Source organism: Trachemys scripta, chromosome 2 (genome assembly GCF_013100865.1).
Source record: "Trachemys scripta elegans isolate TJP31775 chromosome 2, CAS_Tse_1.0, whole genome shotgun sequence".
Classification (NCBI taxonomy): Eukaryota; Metazoa; Chordata; order Testudines; family Emydidae; genus Trachemys; species Trachemys scripta.
In genome coordinates, this window is record NC_048299.1 from 86,517,057 (window position 1) to 86,536,237 (window position 19,181).

Below are 19,181 nucleotides of genomic sequence, written 5' to 3' on the forward strand. Positions count from 1 at the left end.
CTTCAACGAACTGATAGACAGGCCAAAGAACTGAAGGTATAATAGGAACTCCAAAACGTTCTGAAGACAGGCTTGCCTCAATTGAACTCCCTGGGGCCAAGAATTAAGTTGAAATACATTTCCACTTAGCCAAATATGTAAGTGGACTTTCTACTAGTAAAGGACTATCTACCACTAAGCTGAACCTGTTGAACAGCTGTGGAACAGTGCTCCTCCTGATCTAACCATGCGGCATCCATGTAGTGAGGTGCTAACTGATTGGAGCTGGATATCAACAATAAAATCCCAGAAAGACTGAGATAAAGAAGCTTGAAGTAAACTATCACACCGATTGCTCCAACTCTAGCCATGCATGGCGAGAAGGAACTGATGGGGGTCAGGGTGGCGCCGCCTTTAAATAGGCTGAGAAGGAACTAAGGAGCCAGAGGACACAAGTACAGCACCTACAGTTACCTTTAGGAAAAATTCTCTGGCTTTGGTGCACTGGGTACGCGCACACCTGAGTGGAATACATGTCTGCCACTTGCAGAATAGAGGATTCTCACTTAAACCTAAGTGAAATACAAGGAACGTATCCCAGCATTCCAAATATGTTAGTTTAAAAAGATGTGTTTAATTTAATGTGTGTCAAAAACCATATGTGTAATAGCACAATAGTATTTTGAAAAATGCAGTTAGCATTTTAATTGGCTTAATCTTGATTCAATTCCAGCATCTAATAAGGTTTAACTGCTCCTGATGGACTGTATTTTGACAGATTATTGCTAAAAATTGCTTCAGTTACAGCTCAAATAAGGACATCATCACACACAACTAAATAGTTTACCTTGTCTGGTACTGGATTTTATCCATTCTAAAAGTTCTTCCTGTGGCAAATTGCTAAATTCTCCCATGATGTTCCACTGTTTCTGAAGGTTTGCTGATCCCTCTATTGCCATTATTGCTAAAATAGCAAAGACCAATGTTTTGGGCTGAATTTTGCCAAAGAGCCATCCAAACAACTGAAATATAAAAGCCAGTTAATTCCCAGATACCTACAGTATTACACAATATTCATGGCTTATGATTTTAATTTCTCCAGTAGAAACCTGTCAGTCACACACATTACAATCAATCAAAAGTTGTTCTTTTAGGGCCCAGTCCTGCTTCTACTGACATCAATGGAAATTCTGCCATTAACTTCAGTGAGAGTAGGATTAAGACTTTAAATATTCACTTAAGTTGACTCCATTGTAGTAAGTTGCTCCTACTTTTCTTATACTATAAAATAAGACAATATGCATTAATGCAACCTTAAATTTGCAATGAAAAATAAAGTCAGGGAATGCAGCAGTTAAGATTCATTCAGCAATGTCAACTTCTAAATCTCACATATATAGTATTTTATACTCTTGTCAAATGGACAGTTCAGTATATTTCTGGTCATGTTAAATGTATTTCATAAAAAGATACAGGATAAGTCAACTTTTTTTAAGAACCTACAAGGAAATCAGAAAGGCAAAAGTTAACAGTAGAACTTTACTGTTGCATCACATCTACTCTTTCCCTCTCCTACACTGAAAGAGATAGGCTTTGTTTGAATAATAGTGCAAATGGTTTGAAGCAGACTTTGAAGTGTGCACATCAGTAAATTGAGTACTGTGGAGAGAAATTGTAATTTTGTTTTTACTGCTCTACTGTTTGGCTTGATCAAGGACAACCTATCCCAGCCACACTTGACCTAACCCGTCACGTACCCACAAAACATATCCCTTAACTTTTATTGGCAATTTGTGAATTAAAAAAGCAAGAGTTTACACTTTATGCTTATGACACCTGGTTACACACAGTTTAACTGCTTGGCACTAGCTAAATGCATTCCCGTTAATCAGAATTTATGTAACTACTGTACTATTAAAGCAGCAGGAATTACCAATCACTGTTAGGCTAAATTATTTAATTTCCAATTAAGACCTCCCAATAAGCCAGCAATATCAATTAAACATGTGCCATATGAGATAACAGTATTTTAATTTTTATTTAATAGTGTGCCTCTGGCAGCAGAGAGGGAACATGGCCAAAGCACCATCCTTCTGCAGGATACTACATACACTCCACTGTTTCTCCCAGAAAAGCCAGACACTAGTCTGGAGCATTCATTGTACACAGTGTACCTAGCCCCAGCGTGGTTGCAGCACAGGGGTAGGAGGGCCGTCAACGCTTCTTGTTTCTTCTCTCCTCCTGAGTGCTTCTCTACAAATCTGGGCATTAATCACACCACTAGTTTACATAACCCAAAGGGAGCAACCTGCAGTCTGATGAATGGATGTAGCATAAGGAGCTTGTTATATGGGCTTGGGATGATTGTTTTAATATTAAAAACTTTTATTTGGAAGGATGAAAAAAAACTTTATAACCACATTTAGATGGTCATAATTTATGTCACTTTCTGAGGGGCCCATGGTTACAACACAGAACAAAAGTAAGTAGCCCAATTTGTAGAAGCCAGAATACCACAAAACCATTTTATGGACATTTATAATCCTACTAGTCTCTAAAAATTAAAATGTCATTTTATATAAATATAATATAATGCTGACCCATTAATTTGACTGCTGATCTGTTTTAGCAGTTGGCAGCTTTTTGGCAGATATACTAACACCTACATGGCAATCTCAGTTTAAGTGAGAATGTGTTAGAACATTTAAACTCCTTAGTTAGTTTGCTGCTTTTCAGGTGAAGAAAAACCAGTCCCATAAAGGTTCTATAAAAACTTGATAAAATTAACAGTATTTTGTACATATGCCCAACACAAAGTGATTGAACATGCATAAAATGCAACAAAAGCATCTCCTTTTATATGAGGTTGTGACTAGATTAGAATGATTCTCATGTGGTACATGGTTCACAAATATGCTCTGCCAAATAAATCTTTAAATGTTTGCAAGGAACATTTTCTTAATTTTCAAGTCCGTCAGAATGTTTTCTGCTAATTTTTAAAGTTCCACTTAGGATGGAGTAATTCCTCCTAATTTAGAGAGCAAACACACAGAAACAACATCAGCTTTATCATCAATGTGTTCCGCCCCGCAAGATGCTGCACTGAGCAAACTGGGCTGTTTGATAATCAAGGGTATAATCATCCATGTGATGGCCTGAAAGAAAAACAACCAGCTGCAGAACTAATCCCATTCCACAGATGCCCAGTCTCAGGCTGTGTATAATCGGACAAAAAAAGGTGGTTTTACTGCAAGGAAAACTTGTGTGTGTTAGCTATCATGCTGTAAAACTCTTAGTGGCGACAAGGATTGTAGTTTTACCATGAGGCAACCTAGATGAGGCCAACCATGGATGGGGTTATAGTGCTGACCTCGTCTAGCTATTTCACAGCAAAAACAACAACTGCCTTGTTTCTGCTTAGGAGTTTACAGTAAGATAACTATCGTGCATTAGTTATCTCACTGTAAAAAACCCCCCACCTTTGAGGTTTTATCTTCACTGACAATCTCCCTCCTACTAGCTTATCTTGGGGACTAGATTAAATGGTCCAGATCCTTTGCTGTTCTGATTTATGTTCCTAAATCTTTGTAAGCTGTTTTCACCCTTACCACTTGCATAATTGCTTAATCCTGACATCCATCCCACAGATATCAAATCCTCCCAGAACCTTATTCTAGACAAGTCTGGACAATCACTTAGTCCTGACTTCCCTCTAATCCTAGTCAGCTCAAAAAGCAGTTATTCCTTCCGGTCCTTTTTATACGTATACAGCCTGATTCTTGAGTCTGTCTGAGCTATTCTTGGCTGAGAACCCAATGGGGCAGGCTGAACGCCACTTTTACACTTCCTTGGTCCTGGAGGTAGTGTGAGGTCTTCTCATCCCCTTTGTGTAAGCTAGGGCAACCTCATGTCTGCTCTCATCTATGCTGGATGCAAGAGCTCCTAGGGCCATTCCGGTCAGTGTAAGGCCGGTTAGCCATAATCTTTTCTGTCAACACCAGATTTAATGCCATCTGTGGAGTCCCCTACATGTATCAGATGTGCAACCAACCCCCTTTGTGCCACAGGAACAGCGCAAAGAAGCCAGGCCAGGAACAGAGAATCTGGCCCACATATTCCAGGTGCCACCCACCTTCAAATTAGGTAATGTTCTAAGGGTTAAATTATCAAAGATTTTTTCCTCCTCTTGATGCATGAGAAAAATGCTCTAGGAAGAAGCTAGACTCCATGTGTCAGACGTAAGTACTAAGCCCCAGTACCCTATCCTGAATGTGTAAATACAATGACTGGAATATGCAAGTACCTTGGACCTTTTAATTAATGAAAGGTTTTATACTTACTCTGCAACAGTTAAAATTTTATGCATACTAACTATAAAAATGGAAGGTTTGCCATAATGCTTTCCCCCCACATGTTGCAACACTGGTTTCAAATTAAATTGATGAGTGGATAAAATTTTGATTATTTCAACTGCTCACTTATCCAGAACATTAGAGAGAGTAGTATTTGGACCTCAAATTGATATGCAAATAGCTAAATTATTCAATTAGTCAATCTGAAAACAACCAGAGAAGCAATATATGCAATCTGATGGGGTAAGATCAGGATCATAGTTCTTATGCTCAAAACTGGATAATGCAATGAGCAATGTATAGTTAAAGCAAAAAACAATTACTCACCTTTGTAACTGCTGTTCTTCATCCATTCCAATTAGGTGCGTGCGTGTCGCATGCACGATCGTCGGAGAATTTTTACCCTAGCAACACCCGGTGGGTCGGCTGTGGAGCCCCCTGGAGTGGTGCCTTCATGGCGCTGGATATATACTCCAGCCGACCCAGTGCCCCCTCAGTTCCTTCTTGCCAGCTACTCCGACAGTGGGGAAGGAGGGCGGGTTTGGAATGGATATGAGCAACACATCTCGAAGAACCACAGTTACAAAGGCGAGTAACCGTTTTTCCTTCTTCGAGTGCTTGCTCATATCACTTCCAATTAGGTGACTCCCAAGACTTACCTAGGCGGTGGGGTCGGAGTGAAACATCGCTGAGTGCAGAACCGCTGAGCCAAATGCAGCATCATCTCTAGACTGCAGTACTAACGCGTAATGAGTGGCAAAGGTATGAATAGATAACCAAGCCGCCGCTCTACAGATCTCATGGATTGGAACCTGGGCCAAGAAAGCGGTTGAGGAAGCTTGAGCCTCCGTGGAGCGGGCGGTGAGGCATGGTGTTGCGACACCGGCCAAGTCGTAGCAAGCACGAATACAGGACGTGAGCCAAGAGAAGATACGTTGTGAGGAGACTGGTAAGCCTTTCATCCGGTCAGCCACTGCAATGAAGAGTTGAGTCGTCTTCCTAAACGGCTTCGTACGCTCGATATAGAATGCGAGGGCCCTGCGCACATCCAGAGATTGCATACATTGATTTTGCCATGTAGCGTGTGGCTTAGGGTGGAAGACCGGGAGGAAGATATCCTGGTTCACATGAAAAGCTGATACCACCTTGGGGAGAAAGGCAGGGTGGGGGCGAAGCTGCACCTTGTCTTTATGGAAGACTGTATATGGAGGTTCTGACATGAGGGCTCTGATTTCAGAAACATGCCTTGCTGAAGTGATGGCTACAAGGAAGGCTATCTTCCAAGATAGGTAAAGGAGTTAGCAGGTAGCCATTGGCTCCCCCGTGAGCCTGGAGATGACCAGGTTAAGGTCCCACGCTGGGACCGGTTGACGCAGTTGTGGATATAGGCAATCTAAGCCCTTTAGGAATCTGATGACCATCGGGTTAGAGAAGACCGAGGAAGCATGTTCTCCTGGATGGAACGCCGAGATAGCTGCCAGGTGCACCCTGTCAGATGATATCGCCAGGCCTTGCTGCTTTAGGGACAGGAGATAGTCCAGTATAAGTGGTATCGACGCCTGCAAGGGGGGCGTGGTGTGCTGCTCGCACCAACAGGAGAAGCGCTTCCATTTGGCTAAGTAGGTTGCCAGTGTGGATGGTTTCCTGCTGCCTAACAGAACCTGCTGCACGGATTGTGAGCAGAGTAACTCCGCCCGAGTTAACCATGCAGCATCCACGCTGTAAGGTGGAGCGATTGCAGGTCAGGGTGACAGTCATCCGTGGTCCTGGGAGATCAGGTCCAGCCACAGTGGGAGCGTGATCGGAGGCTCTACCGACAACTCCAGGAGTGTGGTGTACCAGTGCTGCCTTAGCCATGCTGGAGCGACCAAAATCATGCGTACCTTGTCCCTGCGCAGCTTGAGCAGGACCCTGTGGACCAGCAGGAATGGAGGGAAGGCGTAGAACAGCTGGTCTTTTCACAGCAGTAGGAAAGCATCTGACAGGGAGCCCTGAGAGTGCCCTTGGAGAGAACAGAACACTTGGCACTTCTGATTGATGCACGAGGCGAATTGGTCGATCTGGGGAAATCCCCACCTCCGGAAGATGGAGTGGATGGTATCTGGACGAATCAACCATTCGTGAGTTTGCAATGACCTGCTGAGATGGTCTGCCAGCGTGTTCTGAACTCCTGGGAGAAACGACGCCATCAGATGTATCGAGTGGGCTATGCAAAACTCCCACAGGCGAATGGCCTCCTGGGATGAGGGGGACGACCAGGCTCCCCCTTGCTTGTTGATGTAGAACATGGTCATGGTGTTGTCTGAGAGGACTGACACGCAACCGCCATGTAGGAGACCGCGAAACACCTGACACGCTAGGCATACTACCATCAATTCTCGTACATTGATGTGCAGAGTTATTTCAGATGTGGTCCAAAGGCCCTGCGTCTGGTGTTCCCCGATATGGGTGCCCCAGCCCAGAGATGATGCATCTGTGACAAGGTAGAAAGGAAGGTTGTGGGGCGTGAAATGGTACCCCTTCGCACACTGACTGTGTGACTCAACCACCAGCTGAAGGAGGACAAGACGGACTCCAGAACCGTGACCACCATGTCCAGGCTGTCCCGACCCAGACGATACATTGTTGATACCCAGGCCTGCAGCAGGCGGAGCCGAAGTCTGGCATGCCTGGTTACATAAGTGCACGATGCCATGTGCCCCAGAAAGCCGAGGCAAGTCCTTACCGTGGAAGTTGGGAAGCTTTGGCAAACATCATCTGCAGCCTCCATAGTCTGAAAACAAGTGTCCGGCAGGAGAGCGCGGGCGAGTCTGGAGTCTAAGACTGCCCCAATAAACTCTATTCTCTGGGTTGGTTCCAGAGTTGACTTCTCTCTGTTGAGTAAGATGCTCAGCTTGCAGAAGGTGTGCAGGATGAGTTGGACGTGGGATTGCACTTCTTCCCTGGTGTGGCCCCAAATGAGCCAGTCGTCGAGATACGGGAACACCTGTATCCGTTGTCAATGAAGGTAGGCTGCCACAACAGCCATACATTTGGTGAACACTCTCGGAGCCATGGACGGGAAGGACAGCAAATTGGTAACGTTTGTGGTTTACCACAAAGTGAAGGAAGCGCCTGTGTGGAGGCTAAATCGCTATGTGAAAATACGCGTCCTTCATGTCGAGGATGGCGTACCAGGATCCAGGGAAGGAATAATGGTCCCCAATGAGACCATGCGGAACTTCAACTTTACCAGGAATTAGTTGAGTCCACGCAGATCTAATATGGGTCGAAGCCCGTCCTCACGCGCAGCTTCAAAAATTTTGCCTGGGCCCTGACGATGGTTTAGGAGGGCCTTGGTTCTGACCAGGTTGGTGGCCGGTGGATCTCCTTCTACCACCTTGTCCACGTCTTCTGTAAAAGTCTTGCCTTGGATGAGGGGGAGGGTAGAACCTTTGAGGCTGTAGTCTAAAGAGCTTGCGCTGGGTAACTGGGACATGCATCCCCAGGGAGCGCACGATGGTTCTGGAGTCTTTTAGGCTCTGTAACCGAGAGTCCGTTTTGTCCGAGAACAGGCCCTGCCCATCAAATTGTAGATCCTGCAGGACCTGTTGCAGTTCTGATGGTAAGCCAGACTCCTGAAGCCAGGAGATGCGTCACATAGCTATGCCCGACGCCAGGGTCCTAGCAGCAGAGTCTGCTACGTCAAGAGAGGCTTGTAAGGAGGTCCTAGCCACCTTTTTGCCCTCTTCCACTAAAGCCCCAAACTCATCCCTGGACTCTCGTGGAATCAACTCCTTAAATTTGCCCATGGAGTTCCACGAGTTATAATCATAGCAGCTCAAGAGTGACTGTTGGTTTGCAGCTCTGAGCTGTAGGCCCCCCCGCTGAGTAAATTTTGCGTCCAAACAAATCGAAGCGCTTGGCGTCTTTAGATTTGGGCGCTGCGGCCTGTTGACCATGTTGTTCCCTTGCGTTCACTGAGGACACCACCAGTGAACACGCCTGAGGGTGAGTATACAGGTATTCACACTCCTTAGAAGGAACAAAGTATTTCCTCTCCACCCCTCTGGCAGTAGGTGGGATAGAGGCAAGGGTCTGCCATACTGTCTTGGCATTAGCCTGAATGGAGCGGATGATGGGCAACGCTACCCGGGATGGGGCGTCAGCTGAAAGGATGCTCACCACCGGGTCCTCCAACTCCACTATCTCCGCTGCTGGGGTAGATTGCTATATGAAAATATGTGTCCTTCATGTCGAGGGCGGCGTACCAGTCTCCAGGATCCAGGGAAGGGATGATGGTCCCCAAGGAGACCATGCGGAACTTCAACTTTACTATGAATTTGTTGAGTCCGCGTAAATCTAAAATGGGTCGCAAACCCCCTTTTGCTTTGGGGATCAGGAAGTAGCGGGAGTAAAAACCCCTGCCCTTAACTCTGGCGGAACCTCCTCTATGGCCCCCATAGAGAGGAGCCCAAAAACCTCCTGTGTAAGGAGATGCTCGTGAGAAGGGTCCCTGAAGAGGGATGGAGAAGGGAGGTGGGAGGGGGTGAACGAAGAAAACTGGAGAGCGTATCCCCGCTCCACTGTGCGAAGGACCCAACAGTCCGAGGTTATAAGGGACCAAGCACGGTGGAAACGGGAGAGGCGATCCCGAAAGAAAGGGAATGGATCCTGGGTAGTGGCTGGCACGCTGTCCTCGACCTCACCTTCAAAAATTTTGCCTAGACCCTGAAGGTGGTCTAGGAGGGCCTTGGTTCTGACCGGGTTGGGGGCCGGTCAACCTCCGTCTACCATCTCGCCCCCGCCTTCTGGGGAAGTCCTGTCTCAGACGAGGAGGAGGAAGGTAGAACCTTTGTGGCTGGGGTCTAAAGGGCCTGCGCTGGGGTCCTGGGACATGCATCCCCAGGGAGTGCATGATGGTTCTGGAGTCCTTGAGGCTCTGCAACCGAGAGTCCGTCTTGTCCGAGAACAACCCCTGGCCCTCGAACGGCAGATCTTGCAGGGTCTGCTGCAGTTCTGGTGGTAACCCCGATACCTGAAGCCAAGAGACACGTCTCAGGGCTATCCCCGATGCTAGTGTCCTGGCGGCAGAGTCCGCTATGTCCAGGGAGGCCTGCAAGGAGGTCTTAGCCACCTTTTTACCTTCCTCCACTAGGGCCCCCCAACTCCTCTCTCGAGTCCTGGGGGACCAACTCTTTAAATTTACCCATGGAAGTCCATGAGTTGTAATTGTACCAACTCAAGAGTGCCTGTTGGTTTGCGGCTCTGAGCTGCAGCCCCCCCCCCGCTGAATAAACCTTACGTCCAAACAAATCGAAGCGTTTGGCGTCCTTTGATTTGGGCGCTGCCGCCTGCGGACCATGACGCTCTCTTGCGTTCACTGAGGAGACTACTAGTGAACACAGCGGAGGGTCTGTATAGAGGTACTCATGGTCTTTAGAGGGGACAAAATACTTCCTCTCTACATCTCTGGCAGTGGGAGGGCTGGAGGCCAGGGTTTGCCATATGGCATTAGCGTTAGCCTGAATCGTATGAATAATGGGCATCGCCACCCGGGATGGGGCATCAGCTGAGAGGATGCTCACCACCGGGTCCTCCACCTCCACTATCTCCTCAGCCTGTAGGTCCATGTTCCGTGCCACCCGACATAACAAGTGTTGGTGGGCACAGAGGTCTATTGGAGATGGGCCTGAGGCTGTTGTACCTGCCACCGCCTCATCTGGGGAGGATGAGGACGCCACCTCAGGGGGTAAAGGATCCAGATGAGGGTCCAGCTCCAAGGGTCCCTGATGTGCAAGATCCCTGCACCGGGGTCTGGGGCCTGCGTGGGTGTCGGCACAGGAGCCTCCATGCCCCCTGGGGGAGGACGGGAGATGGTGGCCTCAGGTACCCTGGGCTCAGAGTGTGCCGAGCGAGAGGCCGCTGGTGGAGCCCCTTGAGCTTGGTGATATGCCCATGGGGTCCAGAAAGACCAATGTGCAGGGTCCTGCCTAGGGTCCTCTGCCCCCTCCTGCCAATGACCCAAATCGTCTGCAGCCTGACCCTGAGCAGGGTATGCTGATCGGGAAGCCCCTTCCGACGAGCGAGACGCCAATCTTGAGGGCCAGGGCGGTGCCGAGCGTGATTGCAGGGGCTCGTCCTGGTGCAGTGCCGAGTGGTGCCGGTCCACAGGTGAGCGGTCTCTGCGCGGTGCCGGTGAGCAGTACCGGGATCAAGAAAGGTGCCGATGGCCATGCCGATACCAAGATCCAGATCTGGATCACGAAGATGAAGACCGTCTGTAGACTCGGTGACGGGAGCGGCTTCGCGAATGGGAGCGGTGCTCATACCGGTGTCGGGAACTGCATCTGGACTCCGACCGGTACCGATGCTCAGGTCGGTGGCGAGAAGTAGATCGGTGCCGGGAGGAAGATCTGGGCCGCGAGTACGACCGGTGCCAAGATGAAGATCAGTTCCGGGACTGCGAGCAGCGTCGGGACCTCCTCTGAGACCGGGAGCGGTGCCACGAGTCCACCCTCGGAGATGGAGGGCGTATCAGGGCAGGCTTGCCCCTGGATTACACTGTGCAAAGGGTATGCGGTGCCACGGACTGAGATGTCACCGGCTCCATGAGGGCGATGAGGTCTTTCGCCGTTGCAAAAGTCTCCGGCATAGAAGGGAGACAGGGCTGAACCACAGGATGAGGCGGTGAGCCAGTCCGCACCGGACTCAACGGCCCTACCCCCGGTGCCGGAGTCAATGGTGTCGACGATGCCTGCACCCTCTGGCGCTCCGAAGCCGGACGTGGCTCTACCACCAGTGCGGGAGGAGCCGGTGCCTGTTGGACGGCAGCGTCCTGGGTCTTGCGGGGTCTTTTATGTCCCGGAGACAGGGAACGGCGCTGAAGGGCTTGTGGCGGACGCGGTGCCGAGGGAGGACGGTGCCGTGGGGCCTTATCCGCGTCTGCTTGCGGTGCAGTACCGGAGGGTGCCGCTGGGGCGCTGCGCACCGAGGCACTTTGTGCCGGAACTTGGCACACCGAAGAAAGATCTGGGCTAAGTGCCGCCTCCATAAGGAGCTGCTTAAGTCTAAAGTCCCGCTCCTTTTTGGTCCTGGGCCTGAAAGCCTTGTAGATCTTACACTTGTCCGTCTGGTGAGACTCCCCTAAACACTTCAGACAAGAGTCGTGAGGTCTCACGTTGGCATAGGCTTAGCACAGGTCGCGCACGGCTTATAGCCAGGAGCCTTGGGCATGAGCCTGGCTGTGCGCCGGGGGAAAAGGGGGGATAATAGCCCCCTTAACCCCCGCTAACTATTTATAACTACTCTACAGCTATTAACAACAAGCTACTAATCTAAAAGTATATACCAACAACTATCTACAAGAGTGAAAAGTAAAGCTAGGGAGAGTGGAGAACAGCTATGTCGCGCTCCACAGTTCCAACGACTGTCACGGGCGGTAAGAAGGAACTGAGGAGGCGCTGGGGTCGGCTGGGGTATATATCCAGCGCCATGAAGGTGCCACTCCAGGGGGCTCCACAGCCGACCCACTGGGTGTTGCTAGGGTAGAAAATTCTCCGACGATCGTGCACGCGGCGCGCGCACACCTAATTGGAATCGATATGAGCAAGCACTCGAAGAAGAACTGTTGTTCTTTGAGATGTGTGGCACATGCCCATTCCATTTCAGCTGTGTGCATGCCCAATGCACAGCTGTTGGGAGATTTTTCCCTCAGCGGTACCTGTTGGGATGGCGCACGTGCCCTCTGCTACTCGCATGCTGCTGCATGATGGTATAAAGCGTGGAACTGCTCCAATCTCTCCCCAAGTCCTTCTTGCCGGACAGACTCCGATACAGAAGGGCTGGTGGTGGAATGGACACATGCAACACATCTCGAAGAACAACAGTTAGGGAACAGGTTAGTAACTGTTTCTTCTTTGAGTGACTGCACATGTGCATTCCACTTCTGGTGACTCACAAGCAGTTCAATCTTTATTCAGGTAGACTTCGATCCCACCCTCAGATGGAATGACCACATGTTCAAACTTGGCATCATCTCTAGATGCTGAGACACTGCATTCTCCAAAGCAGTCATCTGCTCAGGCAGGACCATTGACTCTGGCACAGCCCTGTTGAGATTAGATGCCATCTTTCCGTGCCTCTTTCTCAGTACTGGGGAAGGAGTATGGACCCAAGAATTAGCAAAACCACAAGAAGCACTTCTGATGAATGCAGATGTGTTTGGTACCCACTATGAGTGATACAGCTCTGAGGATGAGTGTAGCAGAAACTTAAGCCTGGCCTCCATGTCCTTCTTGGCTCAAAATCCTTGCAAGGTAGGCACCAAAACATGGACCTGAGTCTCCCCAAGACACTTCAGGCAACTGAAGTGTGGGTCACTTACTGGAACTGGTTTCTTGCAGGAATGACAGGGCGTAAAACCCAGTGACTGAGTCATGCCCCGGCAGAGGTAGCAATACCCAGGAATGGGTACTTCTATAACTACCTAACACTATAGACTACTAAACCAAGGAAAAGACTTGTGATAGTAAGACCACACTCTCCAACAACCATCACGGATGGTAAGAAGGAACTGATGGGGTTGGGGATGGCTCCATCCTTTATACCATTGCACAGCAGCATGAAGGAACAGAAGTCACCTGTGCTGCCCCGATGGGCACTGCTGAGGGAAAAAAATCTCTGACAACAACTAGATATCTACAGATTGTGTGGGAACGCACACACCTGAAGTGGAATGGACATGTGCAATCACACAAAAAAGAAGACTATCATAATGCACGTGCACAATGGGGCTGAATTAAAATTATAAGCAACCTTAATACTGGCACTTCTTAATTGAGTGATTGACTTTGAAACCTGAATAACGTTCTTTTAACAGTTTTTTACTGTTTAATTGCCTATGTTTCCTAAAAAAACAAACTGAAAGAAATATTCCAAATGTGATACCATACTGACACCCACGTGGTTCATCAGCAGGGTTGGAACATGTAGATCCACTACACAGACTTCTGGCACTTAAGCTAAGAGAGAAACTGATAAAAATAGTTAGGTTGTTAATCACTACATTGACCAGCACTAGAGCAGGAGAAGACACACACTTTGCCAGTACGTTTCACATATATTTGCTTACAGCAGTGGAATGGTGAGATTCAGGAAACGTGGGTTCCATTCCAGGCTCTGGAAATGAGAGTGCTTTAATGGGCACAGACTCTTCTACCTGTTTCCCTCAAGCCTGATGCCTTCCCTGCCCTATCTGTTCCCACCTTTCCCTTTCCCACCTCACCTCCTTGCTCTAGTCCTATTCTCTTTGTCTATCCTAGTCCCTACCTTCACTACTCAGGGTTCACATCCAAGTCCCAGTTTCTTCACCCAGCAAATCCCAGTTCTCCCCTGCACCCCAACACTTTTTCAGATCCAGCTTCTCTGCCCATTACCATCCCCCTCCCCCACAGGTTTCGTTCCAGTCTCCTTGCCAGAACAGTCCCAGTCTCTCCCTTCCAACTCCCAATCACAGTTGCTCTTCCTCCACCACCCTTAGTTCCAAACTCCTATTCCTTTCCACCCCACAGTCCAAACTCCTATTCCTTTCCACCCCACAGTCTGGCTTTTGTCCCTTCCGCATTTGAATCAGACCAGCTTCCTTCTCCACACTGCCTGAGTGCCCACAGGGGGGTCATTGATAGGACAGGGGGCACAGACACTCCATTCTCAGTTCCAGTGCCCAGCCCAGAGCACTGGAAGCAGACATTACTGGGAAAATCTGGCTTTGACCCTGCTGCCATGCGCTGAAGTATATTCTGTCACTCTGTGGGGCTGGTGTATGTGCAGTCCTGTTACATACAGAAGCTGTGAGGAGCTGAGGCATGTTTAGTTGTTCTGTGGAAATGGCACATGTGCAGTCCAATCACACACAGGAGTTGTGAGGGAGGGAGCATGCACTCTGGTCAGCACAAGGAACTGAGAGAGGCTCAAGTATGCTCAGTGAAGATATTTAGCTCCAGTTCTAAAGACAATCTGTATTCTGGGTGTGAGGATCACCCTTCAAAAATGTAGAATATTTGTCTGAATAGCCAGTTCCAACAAATATTCCACATCTGAAGAAGTCTGGTCTGCTTTTCCATTATAGGTGATTTAAAACTAGAAAAATCTTATCTTCATTTTGCATCCCAGTTCAACTTCAAAGCAAGAATATGCTTTCAACATTCAAGCCTATCTAAAACTAAACTTCCACTGAGAATAGATATGTAGGCAATGAATCTAACAGGGAAAAAGGGAATGTGATTATACATCAACATTAATTTTTGATAAAATTAGAGTGATACAAAACCAGTAATAGCAATGAAATGTACAATTAAAAGCAAAATGTGCTGTCCTATAACTAAGCTCAGTACAAGGCACAATAAGACAAACTTATGCTTTACACTATTCCAAGTGTTTGTTTTAATTGTAATACTATAAATGGAATGCTGATTTTTTTAAATGAACTTGTGTTTTCCTTTTAACTAATAAATATTATAGTTAAAAGATTCAGCAGTTATGAACAATAATAGAGCAGTTTATATAATTTTGGATAAGAGTTCAGAGAACAATGTGTTACGGTAACATTAAGGGTTGAGAGAATTGCAGGGTTAAAGAACATCTTACCTGTTTTGAACAAACCAAGGAAGCCATAACGCATAAGTGAGGTGTCAGAAACAGTTTCAGTCTCATAATTAAAATACCAAGTACAGTATATGCCAATAGCTGCAATGCATGGTATACCAGCTGCCAAACAAAAAAACAACCACATACACAAAAGCATAAGCTAACATTTTGGATATTCAAAATACATTTTGAAAAATACAAAACTTATTTAAGAGAGTTTTTATGTATTGCAATGTAAAATAATCTTCCAAATTTAAGCAACGGCAATGGTTAAGTAGGTTTTTTTACTCATCCTCCCTGAGGATTGTGAGGGTTTATTTTGTTTTGTTTTTTGGGGTTTTTTTACGTATGCTTACATATCGATAGAGAAAGGAAGGAGGAAAATAGGGTGACCAGATAGCAAGTGTGAAAAATCAGGACAGGTGGTGGGGGGTAATAGGTGCCTATATAAGAAAAAGCCCCCAAAATTGTGACTGTCCCTATAAAATTGGGACATCTAGTCACCCCAGAGGAAAAGCAGCATAGAAGGGCTAGCTGGAGAGATGGCTGGATATACAGGAGGGCAAACTGCAAGGCAGGCAGGCAATGATAGATGTAATGTTCCCTGCATGGCCATCTCCTACCTCACAGGCAGGAAGAGGCTTAGTTATTTAACATACAGTAACTCCTCACTTAACGTTGCAGTTATGTTCCTGAAAAATGTGACTTTAAGCGAAACGATGTTAAGCGAATCCAATTTCCCCATAAGAATTAATGTAAATGGGGGGGTTAGGTTCCAGGGAAATTATATTACACACACACACACACACACACACACACAGTATAAGTTTTAAACAAACAATTTAATACTGTACACAGCGATGATGATTGTGAAGCTTGGTTGAGGCGGTGAAGTCAGAAGTTGGAATATTTTCCAGGGAATGCCTTACTGCTAAATGATGAACTAGCTTTTGGCTGAGCCCTCAAGGCTTAACCCATTGTTGTTCATGTAGCCTCACACTCTACAAGGCAGCAGAAATGGAGGGAGGGGAGACAGCATGACAGATAGAGACATACACCCTGTACGTGTACGTGTACGTGTACGTGTGAGAGAGAGAGAGAGAGAGAGAGAGAGAGAGAGGTGCATTGCCCCTTTAAGTACACTGACACCACTCTAAGTACACTGCCTTGTTAAGTAGATCAGCAAGTTGAGACAGCAGCTGCTCCCAGGAAGCTCCCTCCTCCTGAGCCCTGTCGTGTCATCCCCCCCCCCTACTTATGGAGATAGAGTAAGAGGGGTGCAGGAGCAGGGGGACACCCTAACATTAGCCCCCCGCTTTCTCCTGCACAGCAAGCAGGAGGCTCCCGGGAGCAGCTCCAAGGCAGAGGGCAGGAGCAGCACATGGCAGTGTGGGAGGGACAGCTGAACTGCAGGCAATTGATAGCCTGCTTGGCGGCTGCCGCACAGGGAACTTAGGGGAGGAGGGAGCTGATGGGGGGCTGCCGGTCCACCCTGGCTCCAAGTCCCCCCCGCCCCCAGCTAGCTGCAACGGGCTGCTCTTCCTGCAAGCAGTGGACAAACCAGGTGGCTGCCAAATGACATTATAAGGGAGCATTGCGCAACTTTAAACAAGCATGTTCTCTAACTGATCAGCAACGTAACAACAAAACAATGTTAACTGAGACGACTTTAAGTGGAGTTACTGTATCTAAAATACTTAGTGATCCAGAGATGAAAGGTGTGACAAATACAGTAGTCACCATTACTAAATTGTGCATCCAGTGACAAGCCCAGTTATTTGTAACATAGTGCTCTGATATTCTTAAAATCAAATATCAATAAGTTCAACTCAGAGTATCAGCGCCAGACTCTTAACTCTTGACACACACAACCTCAGACACACATTACCTGAGGAGAACTTGTGATAAAAATGCAACCACTCCAATCAATCTCTACCTATTTGAATCATTTTAATATTTTTGGATGAATTAAGATGTTTCTAAAGAGCAAAACAGCATAATGCCTCTAAATGAATCAGGAAAATGAATAATTGGGTGCCAAGCAGCTCATTAGGAAGCTTTCTTTTTTTTCTTCCTTTGTGCATGGAAGGAGATTCCTTCCTCCAAATTGGAAGCAATTGTCTAAGGGGTGTAGGCTTATTGGAAGCTATTTTCTATGTGCTAACCCCTAGATTCTAATTAGTTTTCTAACTGTAGTAAATATGGAAGGATTTTGTACTTCAGTCTAGGCTTCCGCAGTGCAAACTTAATTTCCTCAGTGAATGCTTAATTTCTAGTGATCTGACCCTTCATTTTACCCTTCAATTGGTCTTCAATTGGCCTCTTGGACTAACAAATTTGAATTTAGGGATTTGAATGCCAAGATGGGATATAAACGTGTCTACCTAAACTTTGATAGCTCCACCCATCATCAAGCAGATGTCGTATTAAGTGGGGCTGACTTTTTGAACTTAAAATGGAAAAAAAAAACCTCAAAGAAAAGCCATCATTCAAGAATAACAAAATCAACCAAATACTGAAAAACTAACAATTACTTATATTAATAAAATGTTAGGAGTAACTGACAAAGAGCAGAGAGTAAAGCAATAGGCTTAACTACCACACACAAATCCTACAAACAAACAAGACTACAGAGGTAGCCTTCAAACATGTCAAGAAAAAAAATGAAAATTGGAATCCAGGATATTCTATTTATATCATTAAAACAAAGCGTAAGGCTTTTCCCATTACAAATAGGAGGTCTTTTGTATGTGTTGTTTTAAAGAAGTTATTCTGGTGACACTAATCAAGAAGTAGGGAATTAGGCAAAAAAATTAAACTTTTGAGAACCAACATACAAACATAATTCTCATTTAAATTATATTAAAAATGTACTAGTACTTATTCAAATTAAGGAGTCACACATGATATCATAAAGATGGAAGTCTTACCTCACCATGGTTAAAATGATCCTCTCTGGATAAAAAAGAAAAACCACACAAATACATTATTTGTTTATAGCACAGAATCATTAATATGTCCTACAGAAGTGCACTAGTTTCATTTATGAAATGAGCTGATAAGTATATATCACTTATATAGCCCTTTTCAGCCACCGATTTCAAAGCTCTTTAAAAGTTGGATAAATATCTTTGTCCCATATTCATGTTTTGGCTTATCCCCAATGCTGAAAGTGCACTTTAATACTTTAATTACTTCTACAAACAATCTTTAGAGCAGATTAGCTATTTGGACACAGAGCTAGAAACTCCCTAACAAAAGATAAGTACACAGAATATGTCCTACTATGTATTGTTAAAACAAGTCAACCATTCATTTAGTTATGACATGTACGGTTTCTGGCTCCTTAGGAGGAAACCATGTAAACGAAACATTGTTTTTACAGCAACTTATAAAGCTTGTTGAGACCTTAAGAGAGATACTTCCAGAGAACCTTAACTTTGCTATTGAATTATTGTAAGTCTGTTTCCATAAACTGATGCACGTATGCCTAATGTTCTTGCAGGATACTTGTGAGAAAAAAAATCCTCAAGCTCTTGAGTTTCATATTTGTTAAAAATCTGATAAAGACCACATGAGCAAACAAAGAAGTCCCAGTAACGATCTATGGAAAAAAGAAGACAAAAACTCTCAGTGTAGCTGAATGTGTAGGACGAAGTGACAAAAATCTCCTTGCCTAATTCACCACTGTCATACGTTAGTATCAAATACTGGTTCCAAAATGGATTTAATGGAAAAGAGCAGATAGTTATATACATAGACTATTAATCTTGGTTCTGGATAAGAAGGCAATGATTCCTCTGGAGCGAAACACCAGGTACTCAGTACTTTAAGAAGCATTCCAAAGTGTTTCAGCAGCACAACAAATAATGAGGATTTGACTCTGTCCTCTCTCAACCCCATGTTAAATTTATTATCTATCCAGAGGAGAAAGTTAGAATGCAAACGCTGACAGAACAGAGGTACATATTTTGCAATCAGAAAAGGACTTTGTGTTAAGAAGCTCTTTAGCAGGGGAAGTTTGTAGTTTTCGTTCTCTGATCTGCAGATGCTGCTCATTCTTTATTCTGAGAACCAGATCACAGGAGAACCGTCCAACCCTAAATGAAGGCAGCTTAGGAAATAAAATGAACATTTTATAGGAGCACTTCCTACAGATTAAACCCAAATATCTTGGAGTTTCTAACTTGAACCTGACACCCCAGAAGGAAGGATGAAGATGAT

General features: G+C 46.1%; 1 protein-coding gene across 6 annotated transcripts in view; it reads right to left on the bottom strand.

Moving 5' to 3' along the window:
• Positions 1-19,181, bottom strand: part of DPY19L1 (dpy-19 like C-mannosyltransferase 1) — a 112,521-nt gene that overhangs the window by 12,388 nt on the left and 80,952 nt on the right. For 5 of the 6 annotated variants that reach the window (XM_034761183.1, XM_034761184.1, XM_034761182.1 and 2 more), the window contains 3 exons: positions 17,888-17,912; positions 14,958-15,077; positions 827-1,001 (listed from right to left, as the gene is read on the bottom strand). In XM_034761183.1, coding sequence (XP_034617074.1) covers positions 827-1,001; positions 14,958-15,077; positions 17,888-17,912 — 320 coding nt within the window. The remainder of the gene's footprint in view (positions 1-826; positions 1,002-14,957; positions 15,078-17,887; positions 17,913-19,181) is intronic. The other variant, XM_034761180.1, reaches the window with a different exon arrangement.